At 43.6% G+C, this 14,245-nt stretch overlaps 1 protein-coding gene across 1 annotated transcript; it reads right to left on the reverse strand.

Annotated features, from left to right (window-relative positions):
- Window positions 1-8: 8 nt before the first annotated feature.
- PHALS_02116 (Vacuolar protein sorting-associated protein) lies at window positions 9-13,167 on the reverse strand (the record flags this gene model as incomplete). The annotated part of the gene is made up of 9 exons (XM_024716635.1): window positions 9-1,035; window positions 1,104-1,516; window positions 1,584-2,510; window positions 2,581-3,159; window positions 3,234-3,302; window positions 3,365-4,000; window positions 4,071-5,489; window positions 5,555-12,616; window positions 12,688-13,167. 9 exons carry the CDS (start codon window positions 13,165-13,167, stop codon window positions 9-11), a joined length of 12,612 nt encoding a protein of 4,203 aa, XP_024582214.1.
- Between the last annotated feature and the right edge of the window lie 1,078 nt (window positions 13,168-14,245).

Raw genomic sequence — 14,245 nt, forward strand, 5'->3', positions numbered from 1 at the left:
TTAATTACTTATGGATTTTTGATCGACGGTTCAGCTAGCCAGAGTCGAAGCTGGTGGCTTAAATGCCGCCTTTGCGGTGGCGGCAGTCGAAAGCGCAGCCATTCTGCTGCACCCTCTGACGTTTTGATGCCCAGGTCAAAAACGGTTGGCTCTTTTAAACTTTCTTCAACTGCCTCGATCGATTTCAGTGAAGTTCGTGCCAAAACGGCTTGGTTTTGCGCCGTGGTCATTCCCACGACATAAATGCACTCATTTGAGCATACAACTGTCATTTCAACAAGCTGGCGATTAGCATCACGTGGTAGTAAAAGGCCACATAATGGTTCGTTTTCCAACATTCCCAACTGCTCTCTCGAGAAATAAATAAGACCTTGATCTGGTATGATGAGTGTATTACCTTCTGGGTTAATCCAGAGACCGTGCGCAAATACCAAATAACCTCCGGTTGCATCGAAAAGCACTTTCAGCTTGTAGCGCAGGAGTTCGTTGGGTCTTCCATCGAAGCGCGAGGTCGACTCGTCGAATGGTATGCGGCTTCCTTCTAATTTAACTAGTAGTCCATCTGATGCCATCGACACCAGTGACGCAACGCCACCCATCGGTCGAGCAACGATGCCCACCAACCCCATGCCTACACTTCCCACCACGTTTCCAAATCCGGGTGTAACCCCTCGCATTCGACTGTCTCTATATACGGCCATAGGTGTAGTGACAACTCCAGCTGCTGCACCAACAACACTTGATCCTAACGACCCTAAACCATCAGCAAGAGCTGATGTTAACTTAGTTGGACGCTTGTAATGACGTTTGCGGAGCTGGTCTGAAGGTAGCGTTATGTGATCCACTGTGCGTGATATGGAGTATGAGAATCCAGACACAGATGAGAGCGTTGCTGCAGTCGTATGGCCCAAAAACGAGGCGATACCGTCTAACAAGCCCTTAGTGAGTATCCAAGGACTGTAACCATTTCTGGAAGCAGCCAAAGGAATCTCAATCAGATCTCGAACACCTTGACCAAAGCTTCGAATGAATCCGCTGCAACGAAAACAATCTTTTGTTGGCCACATTCTCAACATTCAGAATAAGGTAATGTGTGTACTTACGCCGGGTTGCCGAAAATATTCAATGACATCAAAAGCAGCGGAGAGCGGACAATTGTATCAGCCACATAATCTGCTGCCAAATCTTTGTACAATTGGTCAGGAAAAGTGAACACCTCGCGCATCTCCTTATACCCAAAGTGTAAAGGCGTGCCATCAAAACTGTTAAGTACTGGAACTGAGACGCGTGCTGTAATCGTCACTTGAAGGTCGCTAATTCCTAGATACTCGATATATACTTTGCGCTGCTTTGTAATGATCGTTTCATACGCATATGAGCTCCAGGTATTTTCATCTCTTGTAGCGATTGTCTGGCTTTCAATGTCGCGTATGGCTTGGCATACAGCATACCCTTCCAATGCCGCACAAATTGGTTGAACAAACGCAATTAAGCACATCAAAAGTTTGTCTTCCACCTACAACAAATCCAAAAGACTATCCATTTAGAGTAGTACAATCATCTTAGCAGAATTTGTATCATACCTGAAGAAAGGCCGGGGATACCTTAACTTCGATACAGTTAAAGTATGGTAGAAGTTTTGTCGGGTTTATTGTATCCGCGTAGATGATTCTGATAGTCAAACACGGATTCTCTGCTTCTGGTAGCCGCTTGTCGAGCAATTTGTTTATCAGGCACTCCAGGCTTTGATGTTGTTTTACTTTATCAGATTGCAGCAAAGGCCTCTTCGCCTCAGGTTCATAAAACCAAAAAATTACGGGAAAGTTGCACGCTTGTAAGAAATGTCCCACTTCGATACGTTCAATTGCAGCGAATAGAGTCATGTACGATCTAATGTGCGACATATAACCCAAGCGGGTATTGTGACGAAGAGTTTCTGGCGGATCTGGAGCAGTTGCAAATACGATTGACACAGCACTGCATGTTGTCCGTAAAATCTCTGGATAAAGGAAAAGTCCACGCGCATCCCGTTTAGGATCGTGCTCATCGCAAAGATGAAGCGAAATTTCGTCCACAATGACACCAATCTTAAAAATACTTGAAGTGATCTGTCTTGCTCTCCATGAATCTGCCGCGGAAGGCTGTACTAACGATGGAAGGGACTTCGTCAGACCATCACCTGTCGGATCCTCAACACAAGTGATAGATATAAGCCACGATCCTGCTCGATAAAAGTTCATGACTAAGAAAGTAAGTCGATTCGTTATCGTCCCGCAATCCTCGTCATTATTAAAAGATGCGAACTGGATGCCTCCAGTTTGCCAAAGAACATTCGACCAACCATATTGTGGTGATCCGATCTGAAAACGCGTATGCTCATTCGGATTTAAGTCAGTTGTGTCTGTATTCCCAAATGATTGGGATGAGGTCTTTAACCAGTTAGCCAGCAGCTTACATTCTGCGTCAAGCTTATCGTCAATGATGGCCTGCGTACAGTTTTTTGTTGGCACCTGATAAATACATACATGGGCATCATACTGGTCAGAATTAGCTTCAAATATATGGAGCGCGCACTGATACCTGCAGAGACCAATCGTATTCCAGGCAGAAATTTGCACCGACGCCCTCTGGATCCGATGCGACGGACACGTTGCGAAAAGCCAATACTTTTTGCCAATGGTTGTGAATGATCACAGGAGGCTGGTGATCCACGAAGAACATAACATGAATAGACTTTCCACTCTGCGTCGTAGTGTAGGTGAGCATTTTATGTTTGAAGCTACAATGACGGACTAGCAATCGTCTCCTGTACGTCGTCGTCGAAGGAGATGGATACAAATCTTTTAACGTATCAGCTAGCGGTGTGAATGACTCGAAATGTATCAGCCTGCCATCCGAATTTACTCCAACATGTAAATTTGGAAGCAGCACTGTTATTTCTTCTGTCCACTCGTACTCGTCTTCAACCAAACGTACTCGGAAAGAACACGATAGTCTTGCCATCAAATGCTGCTTATCAACGATTGGCTCGACATCACTTGTACGCCTCGATAGTTTTGAGCTTAACCAGGACGACACATCAGCCGTAATACTTCGTTTCTTTGCTTCTCTGTGTAAGCAAACCGGAACGCACCACCCAGCATTGTCACCTGATACCAACTGCCGAGCAAATTAGACGAAAAATTTTGTTTTAGACCAAATAGCGTGTCTGTATTGCAACCATAAACACCTACCGATGTTTCATCATTTCCACCAAGGGCGTTTCCTCGCCCATCTGTGGGAACACAAACAATATCGCGTTTCTATCGAGCAACGTTAGCTTTCATGAATTGAGAAATACCCCTATGTCTTATACGCTTCTTACCGTCGCGTTGATCACTACAACTAGCGGCAGAATAGTCAATTTAAGATATCCCTCAGAGTTCAACAACTCAACACAAAAAGCACTTGCAAGATTGCTTGATCCCGCCTGCATCGCAGGCAATACAATCGGCTTTGTGTCACCTTTACCATCCAGCGAGATTTCTGAGGACCAACTCATCTGATTTGACCCACTGCGTGGGCCCGCGGTTGTTGCACTCGACGCAATTGCAATGATCAAGCAGTCACTGGTCATTGTGAATCCAATTGACCGTTCACCGCAAGATTCGACTTTATGTAAAGTTCTGTTTTGATCTTCGAATGACGTGGCAAGCCAAATCATCAAATCACTCGGTGTTTTATTGGCAATGCTAAGAACGCGTTCTAATCTTATTCGAACCATCGGCTTGCGATCATCGCAATAGCTAACAACCACTCTGCAGTCCTCAAAATCAAAAATTTGCTCCTTTGATTTGCCTGCAGAAGTGAATTGCATGTTTAATTCCAGCAGTTTCGAATATGTGTTTGCCTTGCTTAAATCCTGGCCATATTGCAGTAAAATCTTGACTGGCTCAAAGGGGTTTATTGTAGAGATACATTTCTCACAAGCTGGAAATAATTCAAGTCTAAAGGATGTGTTCTAATGAAAAGTGTACCCCACAGCAATTAGCAATTACTTGCTGATATAGTAAATACGATAGTATGCGTACCTTTTGTGAGAAGCTGAGTATTGCTGGAGCATCAATAATATTTTGTACGATGATTGCAGGGTAGATTGACACCTCAACCCACGTATACCGTCCAGCTATTTGGGGCTGTAAGTGGTCAAAGTCTATGGGAAGCACAGTCCTACACTTTGCGCGAGCAACCTTCACCCAGACATACTGAATAGGCTCATCTAAGCTTTCTGAATTGAAAGATTTGAACTGAAAATGCCCTTTCGCTTCAAGGTCATCAGCCTTGACATGATCAAACTCGCTAGGTATTGTTTGCTGTGTTTCCATATCGCACCAAGAGCCACCATTGACTGCAAAACTTATGGTTGATACGGACTCGACCATGATACGAGCTATGCTACCATCAACTTGTGACGTCAAAAGAGTGCACACTGAACCATCCAACGAAACACAATGTGGATGGTTATGGGCGGCATGCTTGCGTATTGCAAAACCTCTTTTGTATGGGTATTCAGACTTTGTGCAATTATAGATTGCTGTCTGACTCACTTTGACACGCACAGGAAAATTACAGTAGTTACAAACAATCAATGATGAGTAAAGCGAAACCTTCGTTTGCAATCCGCTTAGCTCCACGCATACCCAAACAAATCCGCGACCACTAAAATATCGGCCAGTGACACAATTTTCCTTGATTCTACAAGGATCACACCAGAAGAAATCATCTTTCTCTGATAAAAGTTTCTCCACATCCTTTTTCCCCCCGGCATACACTTCACCACGCTTCTGTATCGGATCGTCCACCGCAAAGCAAAGCTGATAATACGAACTACTCGCCAGCGAGAGCCAGCTATATGCCGCACTAGCTTCTGCAGGGAGATGCAAACACTCTGAAGTCTCATTTTGCCGATACCAAATATCCACACCTGTGTAATTTACGATATTTATGCGCATGCTTGATAATTTTTCGTTTGGGTTTGCTGTCAAAGTTTGAATCGGTTGAGTTTCTGCATGCAGGAGCCTCGGGATCGCACATAGTACAAGTATCGACGTTTGGTTCAGGTAAAGCGAGATGGGACCAACTAATGTTGAAATCTTTAATCCTTTGTTAGACATCTCCACCAGGATGTCGATACTGGTCCGTGAAATAACTGAAACAGTTAATAGTTGAACCACGTTATTGAGGTACACCTGTAATCCAGAAGATACTCGAATTGTCATTGTCTTCATGTACGTGCTTCCAAAAACCAAGCAAGCAATATTGGTATCGTTGAATTCTGCGGTAATGATATCGTGAGAACTCTTTTCGGGGCCCACTAGGCTTATGGACATCGAGGTTTGTGGAAACGTAATATATGATTCAACGCGCTGATACGCGTCCCAAATTAGCATAGAATGTATCTGCAATGATGAAGCAAGCAATGCGTTTACCAAAAGGCGCATTTGCTTATTCTAATAAAACACAAAAAGCGTCAGAACAAAATTTTCAAAATCATTCGCTCCAAGGTCATACACACCTCAGGATCATGTTCGCTTTGTAGAGGACTTCTCCACCTGATCTCCCAGTTGTCCGATGGTATGTCGCTATCAAACAAATATGTTCTTGTTCGTGCACCAAACTCGAGCAGCTTCGTTTGAAGAAGTATCTCTTCCACGCTATCGTCAAACCAATGGTTCATCAAATCCCCAAAACTTCCCAGCTCGTTGGCATCGTTCGAATTGTCAGGGCTCACGCTCGGTAGAATTTGTTCCCATGGTACGCAGAACTCACCAACAACAATATAAATGGATTTTTGGTGGTCCCAGCATCTCAACTGGCATAAAATATCACAAAATCGACTTGTACTATCATTTTGGCCATGTTTCCAGTTCCATGAAGGCCAGGCACTTGGAAGTCCACTGGGAAGGATAGGCACGGGGTCTGCCACAATTTTACAAATTTTACGTGGAATGTGGTAGCACCAGCGCATTCCCATCCAGCAATGCGTCCTGTTACTATGGCCAGGAGAAGAAGACTGCTCTTCACCGGCATTATAATCAGTCTTCCAAAGCTTGTTGCAGTTTTCGAGGTAAGCCACGACGTCAGCTTCTGCGATGTCGAATTTATTTGGCTCGATTTGAATGTGAGCCATGACTGAAGGTGGGTCATCCGGAACGATGCTGTGCGTTTCAATTGATAGAGCCTCCGTAAATACAAGCTCACCAGGAAGAGGTCGCCGACTTTCCGCCATTCGCTTTAGATATTTAAAATCATCCGCTGAAATTTCTCGGCAATCTGGAGGGTCAAAGCTTTTTCTGCACATGGCATCCTCCTTCACGCTCTTTTGGTCAAATAATTTTTTTGTCGGAACGTCAGAGCCTTTGTTTTCAGATGCAGACAAGAGTGATCGTATCGCATCCAAAGAATAAGACGAGATCTGTATGCACAACGCGGTTACCTCAGCTTGTATATTAGTCTTAGAAACTCCAGTGTAAAGCCAAAAGATATGATTTGCAGTTGCAATTTGCTCCAACACTTGATGCTCGTCTCCTGTGACCCGAATGCTGCAGTCATACAAAAAGCGTTGGGCTTCCGACACAATGCTTATGTACTTCACAAATTGCGGCCAAGTGCTAGATGTCGGATTTGTTATCGGGCTCGAAGAGTTTTTTTGAAAAATAACAATCAATGGAGGAAGATCATCGGAAATGTTGAGGCCGAATTTGTCTAGATTCATCATCATTTTTAGCGAGGGGGCAACAATAAAACGATTTATCTCGTTGACATCAGTGCTACACGAAGAGAAAGATTGCTGAGTCGCTTCATCACTTCCAATCTCTATGCTCGCGAAAAGCTGCCCGGACGTCATCCAAACACCTGACTTTCTCCCATCAATAGATTGCTGTCTCCAGTAAGACATGACACTTGGGGCTACAAGAAGTTTAACATTCCATCTCTGTCGTATCACGAAAGGCTTGCGCTCCACAGCTTGGACACAGCATTCGTTGACTTTTTGCTCCAAACTTGGTATGTTCGCATTTGTACAAAGGAATTGAGCCAATGCTTGGATAAAATGGTGCGATACGTGAAGCTGACAGGCTTGGACGTCCACGAAAATTGTTCGCTGTGATCGATCTGCGTAATTCCACTTAGCAGCAACAAGCTTTTCTGGATAGTTTTCGACTGCTCGTTGCCATAAACTTGGCTCCGCCTTTGCTCCAAAGACTACTTCTTCGATTGCAACCGTATCGGTCTCATTTCCAAAGATACGGTGTCCGACTACTAAAGTTTTTATAGACGCACTGCCCGAAAGACTCAGAGTATTGTGTAACAGGAGGATTGAGCCAACACGAAAATGTGAAGAATTGTCCATCTCTATCACATCAATCTCGATTCCGTCGCTCGAAAATGTGAATTCTCGCTCCTTCGTACTCGTGAATTCTAAAGACGATTCGCATAACCTTTCTGAATGAATAGGCGTAAGCTTTACTGGTGACGAAAATGCGATAGATCGCTTAAGATGCTGTATCCCTCGGTATAACGTTGCGATGCGCGAATACAAAATGTCAAACAGATGCTTGTTCAGCTGGAGATGCAACTTGGTTATTGCGATGCTAATAGCGATTTTTGCTTCGTTTCCATTACCTTCATTTTTTGTTGAAAATTCCTCTTCCGCACTGCATGTGATATTTAGTGGCGACCAGAATCTCTCTGCACTAGTAAAATGTGCTGAGTGTCCCGCCAAAGTACTAAAATACTCTTCGAACGGCCCAACATGCCCAAAAATGTTCGAGAAAGTAGCTACCTCGTTCAATCTGGGACTGAACTTCCATTCAGGTGGAGGCTCCAATCCGGAACTGAAGCTTAGATCGGCAACAAATCCATAAATTTTACCAGTTTTACACTCTATCCGAAGCTGCGACTGGCCAAATCGTTGTGCATGAACAGTAAGTCGCCTTGGAAGGATTCTAGAGTTGAAAAGGGGATATCCCAATCCATCCAACGAAATCTCATTATGCACGGCTGAGACGATCGACATCGATTCCAGAACCACAACAACATTTTGTGTATCAACCTGTTGTTTACATTGGACAAATTTTATTAGATTTTCGTCTGGCGAAATTAAACGAACTTGACCCAACAAAAGAGAAATTTCAATGTTTGCCAATGATACTTCCAGATTGTGTGTAGTCTGAGTCTTCACTGTTGGAAATTCAATGTTGTCGACGGCTGATACTTTTTTGCCGCGCACATTCACTACTGAGGCGAGACAGTCAAAGCTTGACGTCGTCATGACAAGATCCAAACTCTCCATAGATCCTGCGACAACCTGGAGCGGTAGGCCGGCTTCACTGTAATTGCGATAAAATCCTGAAAACATTGGAAACGATAGTGGATCGTTTTTCAGCGCAGATTCGTTGTAGGCAACAATCAGGGGAATTTCAGCGAAAAAGTGCGTTCTGTCGGTTTGATTTTTATGCCACTTAGCCTTTATCGCTTGAATAGATTTGGCAATGCTGCTTGCCAAATGCCACGACAACATAGCAGGCGGTAGTAATTCTTCATTAGAATGCATGTTGGTATCAATAGCGTGCAAGGTCTCTGATAAACTTTTTAAATCACGCACGTTCAGGCATACCAATATACCCAAAAATGCATTAGCCGGCAAACGTGAGAAGTTACCTAGTGGGATGCAACTATTCTTCCACGCGTGAAAAAGCCTCTCGATCACTTGAATTTTGCCAACGGAAACTTGAATATCTGTAAACTTTCCTCGTGTGGGTAAATAGAGGTGCTTTTTGATAGGGTGATGATTGCTTATCCGAGCAGCTACATTGATGTTAGAAACATTGCCATTTATGACTGCTCGGATCCGCTCTTTTTTGTGATTTGAGCGATGATCGATGTCAGCCGCGCATGAGACGTCGAAATGGTCTAGCTGAGCACGAAGCGTATAAAACCACCGAACTCGCATAATAGCGTCATTATCGCGCTCGTATTCGTTTAGTTTGGGTGGATGAGAGGCATCATGGGTCGCCACTTCACGTAGTAAGGCAAACATAATGTTTGGAATTTTTAAAATATATAAAAGCTTTGAAACAAAAGGAATACAAGAAGTCAAACATAAACACAAAAAATCTGTCAAAGCAAAATTATGTACCTTTAAGCGACTTAGTGATGCTTGAACACATGCCGCGTGGAACATAACTTCAAATGCATAATCATGCTGGTAGTCAATAAATTCGTGTGAAAACTTGACTGTCGTACGAATATTTTCTATGCTCAGAATTATAGGATTTTGAATGTCCTTAAGGCATCCACTGTCTGATGCAAATAGAGTGGCTCCTTTAGCAGTAAATTTGAGATTCAGTATACCTCCAGGCTTAACAGGATTCAGTGAATCTGCCTCTTTCTCAATAGATAGAAGCGATACTTGAGAAAGTCTTAATTGGAGTGCCTCGTTCACACGTACATCAGAGCCGCCAGCTTCCCAATCTATGATAAAGCTCCATCCTGTTGATATGCTGCTCGCCGTATTGCCGTCCAGTGTGTCATCTTTGACATGTCGAGTTTCCGGTTTCAAATCTGTGTTGCCCACCAAGGCTGCTGAGAAATCTTTTATCCAATGTAAGACTGCACCTATAAGCTGTGTTCCACCTTGAGCATCCAGATAAACGTAGGCCAAGTGTGCACAGACACCTAGTCGGCAATGTGCACATACTGTGGAAACGAAGTCGGGTTTTCGAGTAAATGTTTTGAGCAAGCTCAAAAGCGGTACACCATCTAGCTTTCCAGCCGATTTTTCGTACAGCATGTCAAACTTGAAAAGAGGAATACTAATTCCCGTTTTTGATAGCATCTTCGGAGCTGCGCCGCCTTGAAAAATTACAGTCATTTCACTTGTTGGCTTTTTTCTTGAAGTTATGGTGAGTGATGCAATTCTTCCGCGAAGTGATTGGCGCTGAGCTGTAACTACCCTAGGTCGATCTACAACACTCTGCGAAAAATTAGTCAAGCAAGCCTCGATTTGATAATACTCTTGGAATTGCTTTGACGCTAAAATTGTTGGCACCCAGGCAATATCAAATCCAAGGGGACGTACGAAATCAGATATTACAGTCGCGAAATTGTGTAATGAAAATGAGGTAAGGTCGATTTTCGCTTTGACCAAACTTGCGAATAATTCATCGTTGCTATCTCCATCAGCAAAGCTTTCTGTGATTTCCAGTTCAAATCCGAGCGCTTCTACCAGGGGGAGATGCGTAAACTCGCTCTGAGCGTCACCCAACTGTACGGTCACAGCACCGAGCTGTAAACGCTTTCTGTGATCTCCCGGAAAATAATTTCGTTGCCACATGAAGTCACTTCCAATTACATTCAAGCCACTACAATGGTTCGAGCTATTCCCTGCATTTGGACGTGGATTAGGAATGTGAACGCTTACCCTGCTCCCCGTAATTAACGCGATATCACTTAACATTTTGGTCTTCAATTCAGGCGCCATCTTCTTCGTCAAAGCCTCATTCATTCTAGATGACATTGACGTTTCAACAGGCCTTGTCGCTGACCTAGAAACATCCACTTCGTTTTTGTGCAAGAAAATTGATAATACTTCCAGTGTGGCTAAACACTTAAGAGGCTCCAGGACAGCATGTGCAGCACCAATCGACACATCCAAAATTTTGGTGACTGCTTTATCTTCGATACGATTTTCAGGTGACGGTGCATCATGCTCCAAGATTTTAGACGTGGATGCTGAGCGCATACGTAGAGCAGAATGATCACTTCGATGCCGAATGCTAATATAGTTAGATGCCGGATGGAGTATAGCTGATGGGCAAGAATGCCCTGAAAAACGACAGCATAGAGCGAATAGTTGTGGTAAGAGCAACTGCACCAAATTGTCCAATGCTGGAAGGTCTGACTTTCGATGCGCTCGATACTCACTTGCGGCTGCAGTCAAGGCTCGTGTCATCCCTTCTGTCGCTATACTAGGAAACTCACTTGAAGTCCAAGCTGCCGACACGGCGTTAAATAGAATTCCGTCATCCAGCACACGCTCTTTAATTCCAATTTTATTAATTGCATCCTGGCAAATGCTAAATATTGCGGAAGTTGATATGCAACGAACACTTTCCCCATTCCAAGTGGAAGAGCATTTGCATGGTGAGCTAGAGCTCTCTTCTGAGTTTATTCTTCCATCTCTTAACGTCATCCAGACGGGAATGTCAATACCCGGTGCTACCTTAACAATGTCAAAGCGTCGCCTATCAAGCTGATTTAAGCGCGCTATTTCTTTCTTAAAAAATGTGCTGATAAAATAGGGATGAGAGACGCAATCACACAAGGATGTTGCATCAACAAGACCCCATGTCATCAGCATTTCTCCGTTCATATCCTTTCCATCAGTGTCGTCTAAAGCAGATGAAACCCTAACCTTTTCAATTTCAAACACCAGATCTGTTCCACTTTGTTCCTGACCTCGTGCTAGAAGCATTTCTATCGTCACAAAACTAAGAGATAAATGGAGAACTGGCAAAGCTGGTCGAGCTACCTTTTTTCTCTTGGGATGACTAGAAATTTTCACCATGCCAAGATTTGCAACTGGTACCAATTCTTCTCTACTTTCCACGCCTGCAGCATCTTGATACTCCGTTTCCCCTTCTTTTGCATGTTTTCGCAACGTTAACGAGACTGAGCCAACGCACATTCGCACACATGACGTTCTTGTACCTGAACCGCAGGCTGCAAATAAACCTCCATCATTCTCATTTTCTAACGACGGCTGGCGTTCGAGCAAAGCTTCTCTCGTTTCGGCAAGTAGCTCAGACTCCAACGCGTCCTCTTGCCCATTTTCTACGCTTCCCAGAGCATTTATTGCCCATCCAAACCATGATTCTTTGTTTTTAGGTACAATACCCACCTGATCATCTGCCTGAATTAACTGGGAAAACTCAGATCTTGCATCATGAACATCCAAGACTTTGTTCGTGTTGCCTGGTGGGTACGCGTCACATTTCGCTGAAATTACTGGCTTGTGAGCTTGATCGAACCTGTGGTTAGCGCTTTGTATAAGCTGATTTAGCATCTCTAGTTGTCTGTCACTGGCCGAGAAGAGTAATTCGACGACAAACAAGTCTACCTCATATATCGGGATCACGCTTGAGCGATTGCACAAGTAATAGTAGAAAGGATCGCATAGTACTGATGGATTGTATATTAACAAACCATCCACATCAAAAATATCTCTTGCGTCACGGGAATCACTCGCTGAAGGATGATGCTGATTGAAGGAAGCAGATATACTGATAGTCGGATCCCTTTTCCCTGTCTCCGCAGCATTGTGTGGTAGCTGTACTTTAGCTCGGACTGATGCCGAAGCTCGACTCAATACCGGAACCTCGTATCCAGCTACCATCCGTCGCAATGGATATTGTCTGGTGCATTGATTTGTACCTTCGTCGTTTATGTATCTGTCTAGGAAAATTGTCACGTCTTTGGCATCAATTCTTTTGCAAATGACAGGCCTGCTTCCCTTTAGCTCTTCGAAGCTACGATTCCAGCCATCATTTTCACTGGCTGAGTAGAAGTCAAGGGTCTATCATACGCATCAGCAAAATACATAGTGAAAATCGTACTGACTGTCATGCTGCATCATAAAAAACTTACCCCAAGCGCAATAGAGAACACAATGTCGTCGTACTCATACTTAAGGACAAGGTTATTAACCTGCAAACTGACATTAGACAGAATTTTTTGCAGTGTATCGTGAATCCAACCGGACTTTGGCTGGTCAATCTCAGTCGCTTTATCAGTTACTGCGTCTCCTAATGTGGCACCGGCTGTACTGCTCCTCGCCGTGAGGATCAGCTCAATGGTATAAAGTTTCACTTCGATTGACTGTGATAGTAACTGGGTCCATGGGATGTGGATACGTAATTCACGGATAAATCCACGCGAGAAATCGAAGCTTGATGGAATCTCGAGACTCTCGCGCAGTACGTGGCGCTTGATTTCCAAGTCATTGAGAACAAGGTCACCACCAAAGAGCCCTAAACCTTCAAGCTGGATGTCCTCGATGTATTTGCTCAGGTAGAATTGCAGATTCTGTGCGATGTAGCCGCGCACAGGTGACAGCAAATCCAGCATTGCCAAACTGCCGAATGAGCTCTTGATGTCAATTTCATATGCAATAAAAAAAAATTACAATAGCACAAGACTTTGTTTGATTTTCTATGAAGGAGAATGAATCATCGACAATGCTCAAACAATATTAATTTTTACAGCATTAAAAATGTCAAAAAAATATTTTAGAGCAATGCGTTTGTCTTAACGGACATCGTCATATGCTCCGTATCAAAAGTTTGCCCAACTCTAAATTTTCACATAGATTACTAAAGATACATGGACATTGTACCCTAGACTATCTAAAGAATACGACTTATCACAAGCCAATAATTTAAGTTCACCTTTTCTTCTCATTTATTTTTTGCGAGAACTTTTAGCGCATGGCAAATATTGCCGATTGTAACGGGGTAAGTCTTGTGTACATATCCCTGAGACAACAGATGCAACAATTGCGTTACTTTGGATATTGAAGTATTGGTATATATGAAGATGATGAAATAGTGCTAACCGCGCATAAAAAGAGATAGTAAAAAATGCATATATTAGTCTGTGCTAGCAAAAGGTGCAGCGGGGCTGCCGTAGCTTTGCGCTTAGAGGAAGCATAAGTTAGGTCACCGACCTTGCGTTCTAAACATCGAACAAGTACGAGTTTATCGGATCGCAATCCGCTTACTCCAAGAGTAATTACAACTTTAACCCAAGGCTAATTAACTCTTACGTTTAAATCCAAAAACTGACTTTATTTAATGTTATCTGCGGCAAGCCGCCTCATTTTAAATGCATAGATTTTCCTAAATAAAATCTAAATACATGTATAACTACTGACTATCCAGCCCCGTACCGTTATTCTTGTTTGGATGTGGCCAAACTATGCCCATCTGGTGTGACACACACCCCTTTCACCAGGGTATGTGTAACCCCGCTACACCCTCCCCTATTAAGATTGAGAACATTTACAATTCCAATCGATTATTGCCTCAACGAGGCTTGCGTGTCCGTTAGACACTGCGTTGGAACGAAACGACTTCCATGCTCAATGAACTCTGTGTCAATGACACCGATGTCTCCAGGTATCGCTGGTTCCGACAACGCTCACGGG

Source organism: Plasmopara halstedii (genome assembly GCF_900000015.1).
Source record: "Plasmopara halstedii genome assembly, contig: Scaffold_1651, whole genome shotgun sequence".
Lineage (NCBI taxonomy): Eukaryota > Oomycota > Peronosporomycetes > Peronosporales > Peronosporaceae > Plasmopara > Plasmopara halstedii.